Source organism: Chrysochloris asiatica, unplaced genomic scaffold (genome assembly GCF_000296735.1).
Source record: "Chrysochloris asiatica unplaced genomic scaffold, ChrAsi1.0 scaffold00059, whole genome shotgun sequence".
Classification (NCBI taxonomy): Eukaryota; Metazoa; Chordata; class Mammalia; order Afrosoricida; family Chrysochloridae; genus Chrysochloris; species Chrysochloris asiatica.
This window is the reverse complement of record NW_006408577.1, coordinates 10,156,613-10,170,706: the sequence shown is the minus strand read 5'-3', so window position 1 is coordinate 10,170,706 and position 14,094 is coordinate 10,156,613. Positions and strand designations below refer to the sequence as shown.

Here is a 14,094-nt window from a genome sequence, read left to right as displayed (position 1 = left end):
GGTGTATTTTATTTCAGGGTAATAATTTCAGAGTTTAACCCAGCCAATGTGGCTCCAGAAAATTTGAAGCCTATGAGAATTTGAAATTCCATTCTACATTGCCCACCTTTTGACCAGAATTCCTCTATAGAATCTTTTGTCAAAATGTTCAGTAATGGTAGCCAGGTACCATTTTCAGGTCTCATGGCAAAGATGAAAGCCTTAATATTATTTTTGAAACATGAAATTATACAGAATAATCTTAAATCACCCTTTATTAATTTAGGTACATTTCCTTTTATGGTACCTTGATGAGAAAAAACAAGAAGAAAAAGAATCTCCTAACTTTCTTTCAAGTTTATAAAACCTGTTGGTAAATCTGAATGAGGAAAATGACAGTCCAGATTAAAATAATGTCTCATTTAACTAAAGAAGCTAAAAAGGTTGCTTTAATTAACAAGTGCTTCTGGGAAAATGTTTTTCACAGTTTATTAATGTGTCATGAAATTGAATTTAATGGGTTGAGGCCAGGTAAGACTGCGAAGGGAATGATCTCATTTATTCCCCCAGCAACGGACTCATTGAAAACCAAATAAAAGCAAGCACAGACTGAGATTTCAGAATTACAGACAGCAGCTGATTTGGGGTGAGTCTCCAAGCAAAGGGAGAGGAAGAATAGAGTCAGCTTAGGAACCAGGAGATTGTAGCCACTAACATTAGGAACATTTGCTTATTTTGGGAGGGGTCTTGGCAATACCTCAAACACGGAACACAGAAAAGGAGCTAATGGGAAGAAGTTCTAGCCCAATTTTTTCTAAGGCAGTGCAAATTGGCCATGGAAGTTCATAAACTGCATAACTGGGAGGGGGCAAAGAGAAAATAGTGGTGTCACTGAGTCACTGTGGGGCCCCTGACAGACAGGTACAAGGGCCAGGAGGAATTGCAAAGGCAGCATGGTGAGTGGCATATTTTAGACTGACAGGGACAAAGGATACTGGCCCAAAGCAAGATACCACTGGAGTATCTGTGCAAGGACACTGGCAAAGGAAAGGCCTATATCAGTACACGAAAAATTGAGTCCTATCACGGGGTTCAGCAACTCCGAATGATTAAATGCCTGATGTCCCACACACGCATATTAAATTCCAGAGACCAAGCATACAGAACTAATGAACCAGTACAGGAAAAACATAACAAAACAAAACAACCTAAGGGCAAGGGTGCCATCTATTGGTTCTCAGGAGCAGGTTACCAACTGCTAGGGAGCATTCTGTCTCATACTGAAACTGCAGGGCTGGGGAGCACTGCCCTGTAGGGTTCTCAGGGTTGTGAGTCTTTGCCAGGTTGTCAGGAGCATAAATCTCCTGAGAGTGACAAGTGAATGTGGGCACTGGCCTTTGTGGATGACAGCCAAGGTGCTCAATCAGAAAATTCTTCCTCAAAAAATAAGATACAAAACTGAGAGAGAGAGAGAAAAAAAAAAGACGAAGAAGAAGAAAGAACGAATGAAATGGCCCTGTTCAGTAAAAGATAATACGATGCATAAAATCACAGGAGAAGGAAACATCAAAAGCAAAACATGAAGACAAGAAAGTCTATGGTAGCCTGATAATGCAAAGAATTGATCGTTTTCAAACTATAGTGCTAAATATATTTAAAGAAAACAGAAAACACACCAAAAACAAAATAGCAGAATCCAGGAAACAAATGAAGGAACAAAATGAGAAAATTAACAAAGAAAACTGAAAACATCAAGGAAAAAAAGACAAAGAGAGACTACTAGAACCAAAGAAGAAGACACTTGAATGACAAAAGTCAAGGCAAACAACTCAATAAAGAAAAGACAAAAGACAGACTAAGTGAACTAGAAGACAAAAAAACTGGACTTATTCAAGTCTCAAGAGCAGCAAGAGAAAAGAATAAAAAAAAGAAAACAAACCCAATTAAGAAAACTAACATTAGATTTCTTGGAATCCCAGGGCATTTGATAATAATAATAAAGGCACAGAAACAATTTTCCAAGAGATAATCAGAGAGAGTATTCCAGACCCAAACAGACAACCAAGTCTTCAGGAAGCTATATGAACCCCTATTTGAAGAGACACAAAAATATCAACTCCATAACACATCTTAACAAAATTCTTGAAAACAAAAGGCAAGGAAATAATTTTGAAAGCAGCAAGAGAAAAACAGTGTAACATACTGAAAGACATCCATAAGAACCATTGAGTTTCTCCCCAAGAACTCTGGGGGCCAGAAGACACTAGAGTGATGTGCTGAAATAAAACAATCATCAATCTCAAGAGTTTTTTGCCCAACAAAGTTGCCATTCAAAACTGAAGCGGTGAAAAAAAACAAACAAAAAAACTGAAGAGGAAATCAAGACATCTTCATGAAGTTTTGGGAATTTGCCACTTTGCAAGTATTAACTTAACAGAGCAAACCAAACGGAAAGGTCAAATGCATTTTAAAAATACGTACAAAATAAACTTATTGTTTGTAGGTTGTATGTTGATATTAACGGAGACACACAAACAGAAATGGGGAAGCGAAAGGCATATCAGGAATAGATATATTATGCTAAGGTTGTATATTAATAATTGTTCATACACTACACGTTGTTATAGTTGTAAATTGTGTAATGTAACATATGTAGAATCCTGCTGTGGCGCTGTAGGATAAGCACTGGACTGTTAACCAAAGGCTGGTAGTTCAAACCCAGTAGTCATTCCTTGAAAACCCAATGCAGGGTCATATGATTCTGAATCAAGAAGAGACATGAAAGAGGATAACAAAAAGGCTAATCACAAGAAAGCACCCAAATACAGACAAAAACAAACAAACAAAAAACAAACAAACAAAAACCCTGAAGATACAAAACACAAAACAAAGTCTAAAACACCCCATACAAAAAGCAGAAAGTGGCAGACTGGATAAATAAACATGATTCATTCTTTTGCTGTTACAAGAAACACCTTAGACATAGGGACACAAATACTGAACAGAGGATGGAGAAAAGTATTCTATGTAACCAGTAAACAAAACTGAACAGGGGTGGTCATACCAATACCATAAAAAAGAGGCTTTTAATCAAACTCAATTAAAAGTGAAAAAGAAGGACATTATATACTAGTAACAAGACATAATAATTATAAGTAAGTGCACATAGTCATGGTTTGGCACTGTAGAATAAGCACAGGACTGCATGGTTGTTTGAACCACAAGGTTGGTGGTTCAAACTTACCAGCTGCTCGTCGGAAACTCTACAAAGAGTTGCGATGAGTCAGAATTGACTCAACGGCACGTAACAACAAATACACACACACACACACATACATATATATTTGTTCAACCACTTGTCTGTTAGTTTGTTGTACTAAGGTGGCTTGTGTATTTCTGTAATTCTGGAAGCTATGTCAAGGGTATTTTAATACCAGCAGGGTCACCCATGGTGGACAGGTTTCAGATGAGCTTCCAGATAAAGACAGACGAGGAAGGAGAGACAGACTACATCCGAATACATAGTCACTGAAAACCTTATGATTAGCAGTGGAACACTGTCAGTACCAGGATATTGAATACTGAAACATGATGAAGAGTACCAGAATATTTTCAGATATATTGCCAGAAGATGGGCCTCTCAGGTTGTAAGGCACTCAAAATACAACTGGGGAAGACCTGCCTCCTCAAAACAGAGTTGACTATGATGATATGAATGGAGTAAAACCCTTGGGACATCTGTAAACCTAGAATTAAGGCTCTATCCGAATCACCTTTTAGCAGAATGGCACACAATATAACGGATATTAAGCCTAACATGGAGTCCTGGTGTGGCACTGCAAGGTAATGCACTGGACCACAAGGTCAGTTTGAACCTCAAGATCGGCAGTTTAAACCCACCAGCCACTCCTCACTGTAAGTTGAAACCAACTCGACGGCACTTAATAACAACAACAACAACTCCTAACATTGGTGCCTACTTAAAAACCACCAATACGAGACCCAACATCAACAATTTCTCAAAAGCAAAGATGATAATATAAAGAGACAGGGAAAGGATATAAACAGAAGACAGTTAAAGAGAGTGATGACACTTTGTGATACATGTAACTATGTAACTGAACACTTTGTGTGGCAACTGTCCAATAGGAACTTAACTTGCTGTGCAGACTTTCACCAAGATGCAAGAAAATATTATTAGAACTATAATAATGGATTGTAGTCAGCATTTTAAAAAATAAAAACTAACTTTAAATTTAAGGATACTATTTTACTAAACTTGAATTATTTCATCAGTTATGTGTGTTTACTGGGTTATGTTGTAAAATACATTTCTTAGCATGTGCCTTGGTCAAAAACATTGGAAAATTCCTACTCTAGTGCATTTGAAACCTTTGAATTATAAGCATAATGGTAAGTACACTATTAGCAACTTATGAGGGACAAGAAGGGTGAATGAAGAGAAAAAATCCAATGGAAAGTAAAGTCTAAGTCTTGCAGCCAATTTCATTGACAATAACAATGAAGAGCAAACACTACCAAGATTCAGTCATTTCTTCTTTCCAAATATATTCATGTGTTATTGTTGTTGTTAAGTGCCGTCAAGTCGATTCCGACCCATAGCGACCCTGTACAGGGTTTCCGAGGCTGTAAATCTTTACAGGAGCAGAAAGCTTCATCTTTCTCCCGCGAAGCGGCTGGTAGTTTCGAACTGCTGGCCTTGAGATTCGCAGCCTGATTCGTAACCACTATGTTTATATTTTTAAACATAATTTTATCCCAGCGCGTCTAATAAAAAACTTTTTATAAGGTAATTTTTAGTAACTACAACAATAATACAGTAATAAATCTACATCAAAAATTAGGGGAAAAAATTGTTTGTTTTTTTAAGCTTTTCTTGCTTCAATTATTCTACTTTTACCTATAAATTCTAATTTCTGTGTGAGCAAACACTTAGTATATGATCAAATGCAGCATGTGATTTTTGATTTTCATAGTATATGAGTCAAATTTTTGATCACATTATGTTTATTTTGACATGTCAGGAAAATCCTAGCTTTTAAACTTAGTTTTATTTAAAAATATTTTAAAGGCAATAAAGTGAATGCATTTAAAGGAAAAAATTAAGAAAACAATACAGGTAGAATGTAAATATAGCAAAAGTTATGAAAAATAGCATCTAAAAATGTAGACTTGAAAACACAAATTCAGACACTGAACTTTCAAAACAATATTGCATTTTTTCTTTAGAAATTAGTAAAGAAAACAAGTATTCTACGAAATCTAAAAAGGAATATGTCTTTAAAAAATCAAAGTGTCTATATACCTATTTAGAATTAAATATAAACGCTGAGATCTTAATTAAACATCAGTCATTTCTTCTTTCCAAATATATTCATGAAACATGTCTACACATGTGTTTGTATTTTTAAACATAATTTTATTCTAGCTTGTAAATTATTTCTGCAGATTTCTGGATGACTTTTTACTGTTTATCTATAGAACTTGCTTTAGCAGTATTTCAATACTTTCTTCATTTTTATGAATGGCAAATCAACAGTCACGATAATAACTCCCATTCAACAAATGTCCTTACCAGGAAACTTTGAGAGCTGTGTCAGGCAGTGGACAAGTCTTATTATCTTGATTTAAAATGCTAGGGTATACATCAACGCCAGCATTTACAGTGATAACTGGTCTGGCCCTGGTAAAAAATGAAAACAGTAGAAAAAGAGTTATTGAAAAATAAGTGTTATACTGTCCTAAATATTTCAGGTTCAGCTACAGCATATAAAGTGCAATGTTTAATAAAGAAAAAAACCCCCCAAACAACCTAAATAAATGTAGGATGGCCAGCTATCCAGGTTTGGCCAGGTCTAAAGGAGCTCTACACAGGGTCGCTATGGGTCGGGATTGACTCCACGGCACTTAACAACAACAACAACAACAAAGGAGCTTTGGTAGCGTAGCGATTACAAATCAGGGTTCTAGTCTCACTGTCGGCAGTTCCAAACTATCAGCGGTTCCACATGAGGAAGATGAGGTTTTCTGCTCCCATAAAGATTTACAGCTTTAGGAAGTCTAGGTAGATATGGTCGCTGTGAATCGGAACCACCATCCTTAATCTGGACTCCTTATGTGGTGCTGCACCATAAGCACTGGGCTGATAATCACAAAGTCGGTGGTTTAAACCCACCAGCTTCTCATCAGAAACCGTGTACAGGTCATTAAGAGGGAGCATTCATTCAAGGACACTTAACAACAACAACATACTCATTTTAGTGCTGAAAGTCCTTGTGTCCAGGAACCCCCCTAGCACACTGGAACTAAACTTAGTCTACTAAATTTCATCCTTGTGGGGTGCTGTAGTATAAACACTGGACTGCTAGCCTCAAGGTCAATGGTTCAAACCCACCAGCTTCTCCTCACAAACTCTACACAGTATTACTCTGAGTCGGACTTGACATAACTGCACTTAACAAAAACAATTCCTAAGAGGAGACTAGTTAAATGAGTTTATGAATACCTACCCAATTCCAAATACCTTGGGAAAAATGAATACTGTAAATTCATCTGTGCTGCCATGCAATGATCTCTAAGATATATCCAAGGTATAATTTTAGTTGAAGAATAAAACACAAAAATCACTAGGTATACAGGATACATGTGTATGTATATATAAATGCACACACACACACACACACACACACACTTTTTATGTATAGAATATTTCTGGTAGGATATACAAATAAAATAGTGGCTGATATAGAAGAAAATGTATTTAAAAAAAATTTTATGCCACTTTTGAATTATCTTAATTTTTACCATGCTATTGTTTCTAAGTACCATCGAATCGGTTCTGACTCATAGCAACCTTATATAAGGTTTCAGAGGAGTGGCTTGTGAGTTTCAACCGCCAGCACTGTGGTTCAAATTGACCTTGAGGTTCAGTGCTTTATCCTACAGTGCCACATCAGGAATCCACTGTTGTTAAGAGAGGTGAATCAGTTCTGACTCATAGAGAACCTGTATACATTTTCCAAGGAGCGACTGGTTTTGAACCACTGAGCTTGTGGTTCCCAGAGCAGGGCTGATCCTCCATACACAGGTATTTTTTCATTGTTGTTGTTAAGTGCTGTCAAGTTACTTTTGACTCATACTGATCCTGTGTAGAGTTTGCAGGAAGTTGGTGGTAGGTTTGAACCATTAACCTTGGGGTTAGCAGCCAAGTGCTAATCCTACAACATCACACTTGTTGTTGTTAAGGGCCATCAACCCATAGCAACCCTGCAAAGGGTTTCCGAGGATGTATATCTTTACAGGAGCAGAAAGCCTCATCTTTCTCCCGCAGAACCGCTGGTAGTTTCAAACTGCTGACCTTGATATTAGCAGCCCAATTCATAACCACTATGCTACCAGAGCTCCTACACCATTCATTACACTAGGATTCCATTATTAGATTATTTCATATATTTAAAAAACTTAAACAGTAAATTAAAATCCAGTTTGCGAAAATTAGATGCACAGGTTCTAAGTCTTTAAAAATTAATGAAGGTTTAGGCCAGATGCCTGTTTTGAAAACCATAAATCCCTGTGATTTTTAAGTAGCGTAGTGGTTACAAATCAGGCTGTGAACCACAAGGCCAGCAGTTCGAAACTACCAGCTGCTCTGTGGGAAAAAGATGAGGCTTTCTGTTCCCGTAAAGATTTACAGCCTTGAAAACCATGTTCAGGGTCGCTATGGGTTGAAACTAACTCGACGACACTTAACAACAACAACATAGCAACAATTAGGGACACTTAAAAAATCACAGGGATTTATGGTTTTCAAATCAGGCACACTGGGTCTCTATAGCAACAATTAAGGAGCTCTGGTAGCGTAGTGGTTACAAATCGGGCTGCTAATCTCACGGTCTGCAGTTTGAAACTACCAGCTGTCCTGCGGGAGAAAAATGAGGCTTTCTGCTCCCATAAAGATTTACAGCTTCAGAATCCCTGTACAGGGTCACTATGAGTGGGAACCAACTCCACGGTACAGAACAACAACATAGCAGCAATTAAGTTGACCTATGATAAATTCTGTTAGTTTTCACGCCATGTGCAAGCACAGCCCATAGAAGCTGCAAAAATCATAATCTACTTGGGAGGTCAGATGATATTTTAAGACTTACTGAGACTTTCAGCTCTCATAAAAATTTAGTCTCAGAAGCCCTACATAGGGTCATTATGAGTTGGAACCAACTTGACAGAAACCCTAACAACTTGTTGTTGTTAAGTGCCATAGAGTGGTTCCAACTCATAGCAACCCTGTATAGGGTTTCCAAGGAGCAGCTGGTGAGCTTGAACCACTGACCTTGCAGTTCAAACCTTTGCATTCTGGAGCATTAACCCACAGCGCCACACCAGGACTCCACCCTAACCACTAGCACCAATGAAATGATGAAATACAAAGGATGACTTGGGAATATGTGTAAAATTGGAAAATGAACTACATGAACTTCATCATATTTCTCTAATAATAAACTCACTTTTAAACTCATTAAATACTGCCTTTATGGTCACCAAATATTGTACTAGAAGCACCATGTTAATTTTTTATCTCTTATAAGAAAATGTAAACTCAGATAATTTTTAAAAGCAATTTAAAACACAGACTATCTTTGAACATAATTTAAAGATGAAAAATTTTCTAAATAAAAATAACTACATTTTCTCTGCCTTGGGTTCTCTTGCATAAATATTATTTACCTTTATAAATCTTGATAAGGAGCCCTGGAGGCACCGTGGTTAAACACAGGGCTGTTTATCAAAAGGTTGGTCATTTAAATTCAATCAGCAGCTCCACAGGAGAGACTAGTCATCTGCTCCTATAGAGATTACAACCTAAAACACTCAAAGGAGCAGTTCTTTTATCAATACTTCAAGAGAATATGACTGAAATTCAAACACTGGCACATAACAATGAAGCTTTTGAATATGCAGGGGGTATGACTTGGGCTGCTAACTACAAAATCAGTTATTTCAAATCCACCAGCTCCTCCACAGGAGAAAGATGAGACTTTCTGCTCCCGTGAAGATTCATAGCCTCGGACACTGTACACAGAGTTGCTATGAATCAGACCAACTTGACGGCACGCAACCACTAACTACCACAACTACCTAAAATTATAGGCCATGGAAATATGCTCACCTGTATAAAACAGCTCGGTCCACACCAAAAGCACCTACAATTAAATCTTAATAGAGTGCAAAAACATGTTAATAGTAACAATGATTCTTAAATTCATATACCCTCAGTATATAATAAAGATTTAGACATATTCTTATAACTGTACTTCACTAAGTGGTTATAAGAGAATATCTAAAAGACTAAAATATGTACAAAGTGTAAACAAGTTACCATCAATGACAAATGCTTACCCTAAAACTAGGCTTTCACCCAACAGACAAGATTTTTTTTTAATGGTTAGTGAATAAAAATCAGGAAGCACACACTACCCCCTAGACATACAGTCCCAAGAAAAAAGAACTCTGTAGATGGCTTATATAGTTTACAATTTAAATAAAACACACAAAATAAAACCAAAAAGCACAATACATATACTTAGAAAATAATAGAAGATAGCATTCAAATCAGCTTGAACAGAATACGTTACCATGGGAATATAGTACAACAGGTTCAACATTTGGAAAAAATGAAATCTGAGTTCTCATATTATACCCAAGGTAAATTTCAGTAAGCCCTTTCTGAGCAAAAAAGCATATTAAGAAGTCATAAAGTTAGGCAAATTGAATTACTTATAAAATTTAAACTTCTTTATACCCTAAGTGTACATGTAGCAAACGGGAAAACATATGAGAGGGCTTCAAAAAGTTTATGGAAAAAAAATTATTTTTATATTTAATTTTTCCATGAACTTGCTGAAGCACCCTCGTATATGAGGGTTAAAGAGTTAATAAACTCAATCTATAAAGCACTGCCACAGCTAAGAAAGAAAAAAAATTTTTTAAATTAGTGAATCAATAGAAGAAAAGGAAAACATTTTGATAGAAAAGGAGGAAAAAAAAACAAAAATGAAATCCATGAAAATAAAAATGTATGCACTATAAATGTATGTACTATAAATTAAAATATGTTAAGACCAAATAACATTTTCTACCTATCAAATAGCTTAAAATTATTTTAAAAGAAGCAAAACATAGCCTCCAGTGTAGTCACAGTGAGGGAGAAAGATCACTTACTGTTGGTGACTGCTAAAAAGAGTCCACAAAACCTTCTTTTCAAGGGAGTGGGAATTTTATAATATATATGAATAGCTGTTAAAAAAGTACATGTTACCTCCATGAACAACTGTCTCCTTTTTCATGAAACCAGAACTGATGGTGTCCAGCTACCACTAATGAACATTTGGATCAAAGATTCCAAAGAAGAATCCTGATCAAAAGGGGGAACGTGCAGAACAAAATTTCAAATCCTCATGATGTCACTGAGGGTGGATACACCCCTGAAACTACTGCCTTGAGATAACTTTTAAACCTTAAATCAAAAATATGCTCTGAAGTCATCTTAACACTGAAAAATTATGTAGCTTAACTAGTAAAAAAAAGGTCTGCCTTGAACATTATGCTTTCTTAAGAACCATCTAAACGAGATCCAATTGACAACAACTCAAAAGGTTAGAAAGGAATCTTATGGAGCACTGAGTTTATGATAATGAGGGAGGAAAAACTCAGAAAAGGGTGGTAAGGATGGGTGCACAACTCAAAGAATGTAATCAACGTCGCTAAAATGTATGTGTAGAAACTGTTGATTTGCTGTATGTTCTCCTGTGTATATTATATATTCTCAAGAGCAAAATGAAAATTAAAGGAAAAAGGACATACTTATGACAAAGAAATTCTTGACTTGTGTTCTAACAAAATTATCAGAGTTGTAAACTAGAATTATATAAAAGGATACAAATGTCTAACACGGCTAAATAAGATACGATATCTGTGTGATAGAATGTTGTTGTTGTTGTTAAGTGCCATCGAGTCGGTTCCGACCCATAGCGACCCTGTACAGGGTTTCCGAGGGTGTGATAGAATAGTGGTGGTTATGTGCTGTGGAGTTGGTTCAACTCATAGCGACCCTGTATAAGGTTTCCGAGGCTGTAAATCTTTCTGGGAGCAGAAAGTCTCATCTTTCTCCCACACAACAGCTGGTAGTTTTGAATCACTGACCTTAAAGTTAGCAGCCAGCCTGGTAATGACTATGCTACCAGAGTTCCTTACGTGATAGAATAGGAAACATAAAAGCATTGTTTTAGAAGACTAATTAATGACATGTAGAAATATTTAAGTGAATAAAAGAACAGTGCATAAAGCATCATCCTATTTTGTCGATGTGTGTATGAATGCATAGAAAAAAGACTGAAAAGATAAAGTTTGTCTATAACAACTCTTGTTGTTGCTGTTATTAGGTGCCGTCGAGACAGTTCTGACTCGTAACAACCTTATGTATGACAGAATGCAACACTGTCTGGTCATGCGCCATCCTCGCAATTGTTTGATTTGAGCCCATCGTTGCAGCCACTATGTCAACTCATCTCCTTAGGAGTATTCCTCTTGTTGGCTGACTCTACTTTACCAAGCATGATGACCCTCTCCAGGGATAGTTCTTCTCTAGACAACATGTCCAGCAAAGTACAAGACACAAAGTCTCACCCTCCATCTTTCTAAATAAGACTCTGATTGTACTTCTTCCAAGATAGATTTGTTTGTTCTTGCAGCCCATGGTACTTTCAATATTCGTCACCACCATAATTCAAATGGATAGATGTTTCTATGGTTTTCCTTGTTCACTGTCTAACTCTCACATGCAGATGAGGTGAATGAAAATGCCAAAGCTTGGGTAAGATGCACCTCAGTTCTCAAACTGATTTCTTTGCTCTTTAATACTTTAAAGAGGTCTTTTGTAGCAGATTTGTCTAATGTGATTCATTGTTTGATTTCTTGACTGCTGCTTCCATGTGTCAACTTTGTGGATTCCAGCAAAATGAAGTCTCTGACAACTCCTATCTTTTCTCCATTTATCACGATGTTATTTATTGGTCCAATTATGAGGATTTTTGTGTTCTTTACATTGAGATACAATCCAATGTAGGTGCCATAGCCAATTCAGTATCTGGATACGGAAGGCTGTAGTTTTTTATCTTCTTCATTAACTATGTCAAGTACTCTTTACTGCTAGTAAGCAGGTTGTGTCATTTGCATATCTCAGTTTGGTAATGAGTAGTCCTCCAATCCTGATGCCACATTCTTCTTCATATAACACAGCTTCTTAGATTATTTACTTAGCATACAGGCTGATGGGATACCATTCCTGGTTTTAAACCAGAACCCCTTGTTCTATTCTAATAACTGCGTCTTAGTGTATGTACAAGGTTCCTCATGAGCACAATCGAGTGTTCTGAAATCCCCATTCTTTGTAATGTTATCCATAGTTTGTTATGAAATAAAGAATGCCTTTGCAAAGTCAATAAAGCATGAATAAACATCTTCCTGGCATTCTCTTCTCTCAGCCAAGATCTTTCATCTGCAATGATATCTCTGGTTCCACATCCTCTTCTGAATCTGGCTGGAATTTCTGGAAGCTCCCTGTAATTCTCTTCAGCAAAATTTTACTTGCATATGATATTAATGATATTTTCTAATCAGTTGGTCAGGTAGCTGTTTCCTAATTTTCTTGGCATAGATGAGTGGATGCCTCCAGCACTACATCAGTTTGTTGAACCATTTAGATTTGTACTCCTGAATTCCTGCAGTCTTGTTTTCACCAATGCCTTCAGTGAAGCTTTTAGCTCGTCCCTCAATATCATTAGTTCTAGATCATATGGTACCTCTTGAAATGGTCGAACATTGGCCTTTTTTTTTTTTTTTGGCATAGCAACTCTGTATATATTTTTTTTCTATCTTCTTTAGCTGTTTCCTGAGTCATTCAATAATTTGCCCATAGAATCCTTCAAAATTGCAATTTGAGGCTTGCATATATATATATATATTTTTTTTTTTTTTTTTTCCAGCTTGAGAAATGCTGAATATGTTCTTCCCTTTTGGTTTTCTAACTCCAGCTCTTTGAACATTTCATTATAATACTTGACTTTGCTTTTGGAGCTGTCCTTTGAAATTTTCTGTTCAGCTCTTTTACTCCATCATTTTTTTTTTTTTCAAATTTGTTTTTTATTTTCCAAATTTATTTAATGAGGTTCTTTCTTTGCAAGAAATCTACAATACTAATTAGTGAGGTTAAATTCCATTTGTGAGAACAAACACAGCACGCAGGTAACCTTGGAGCTGGGGAATGGCTTCGAATTTTGGCGTAATTTGTGAGTCCACAGCTTTCGGATCCACTTTGCGCTGCTCTGTAACGTCGTATTTCTCTTTCTCAGTGTCAAAGATCTTGTCTTCTTGGTGCCTGGGCTTCCGCAGCTTCTTCTTCTTGAAGTAAGCATCCGTGACAAGTTTGGGGATCTTTACACCATTGATATCAATTTTGGTGGAAGTGGCAATGACAAATTTCTGGTGTGTTCTACGCAGAGGAACTCGATTGAGGGACAGAGGTGCAGTCACAAGGAGCAAACCACTGGACAGCTGCTTCAGGAAAACCACTCTCTTGCCTCGATGGCGCCCAGTGAGGATGATCAGAATGGTCCCAGGAGTGATGCTGGACCGCAGTCTTCTGACATGCTGACTGAAGGGTTTTTTGCCGTGGCTCAACAGTTTCCTAGGGACATCTTCAGTTGGGTAATACCTAGGCATTTTGTGCAGATTAACCACTCAGGTATCACCATTCTTGTCACCACCAACTGGCTTTGTGACAGTAGCAAGAACCTTCTCCTTTTTCTTCTTTTCAACCCTGGATTTAGCAGCTGAATACTTCTTCTTGTACATGGCCTTTCTAGAATACATGGCTGATCGGGAATGCCTGCCAATTCCTCGGACTAGGATAGGATTTCGGCTGCAGTGCAGCTTCCCTTGCTTGGGTTTTTTGGCCTTGAGGTTAGCCTTCTTAGCTTTGCCACTGGCATCTGCTTTTTTGACTTCAGGCTTCTTCACCTTGGTAGCCAACTTCTC

The 14,094-nt window shown here is 37.1% G+C and overlaps 1 protein-coding gene across 1 annotated transcript in view; it reads right to left on the bottom strand.

Moving 5' to 3' along the window:
* Positions 1 to 14,094, bottom strand: part of ITGAV (integrin, alpha V) — a 159,682-nt gene that overhangs the window by 33,579 nt on the left and 112,009 nt on the right. The window contains exons 14-15 of the mRNA XM_006864065.1: positions 9,170 to 9,215; positions 5,576 to 5,683 (exon numbers count right to left, since the gene is read on the bottom strand). Of these exons, the coding sequence (XP_006864127.1) occupies positions 5,576 to 5,683; positions 9,170 to 9,215 (154 nt within the window). The remainder of the gene's footprint in view (positions 1 to 5,575; positions 5,684 to 9,169; positions 9,216 to 14,094) is intronic.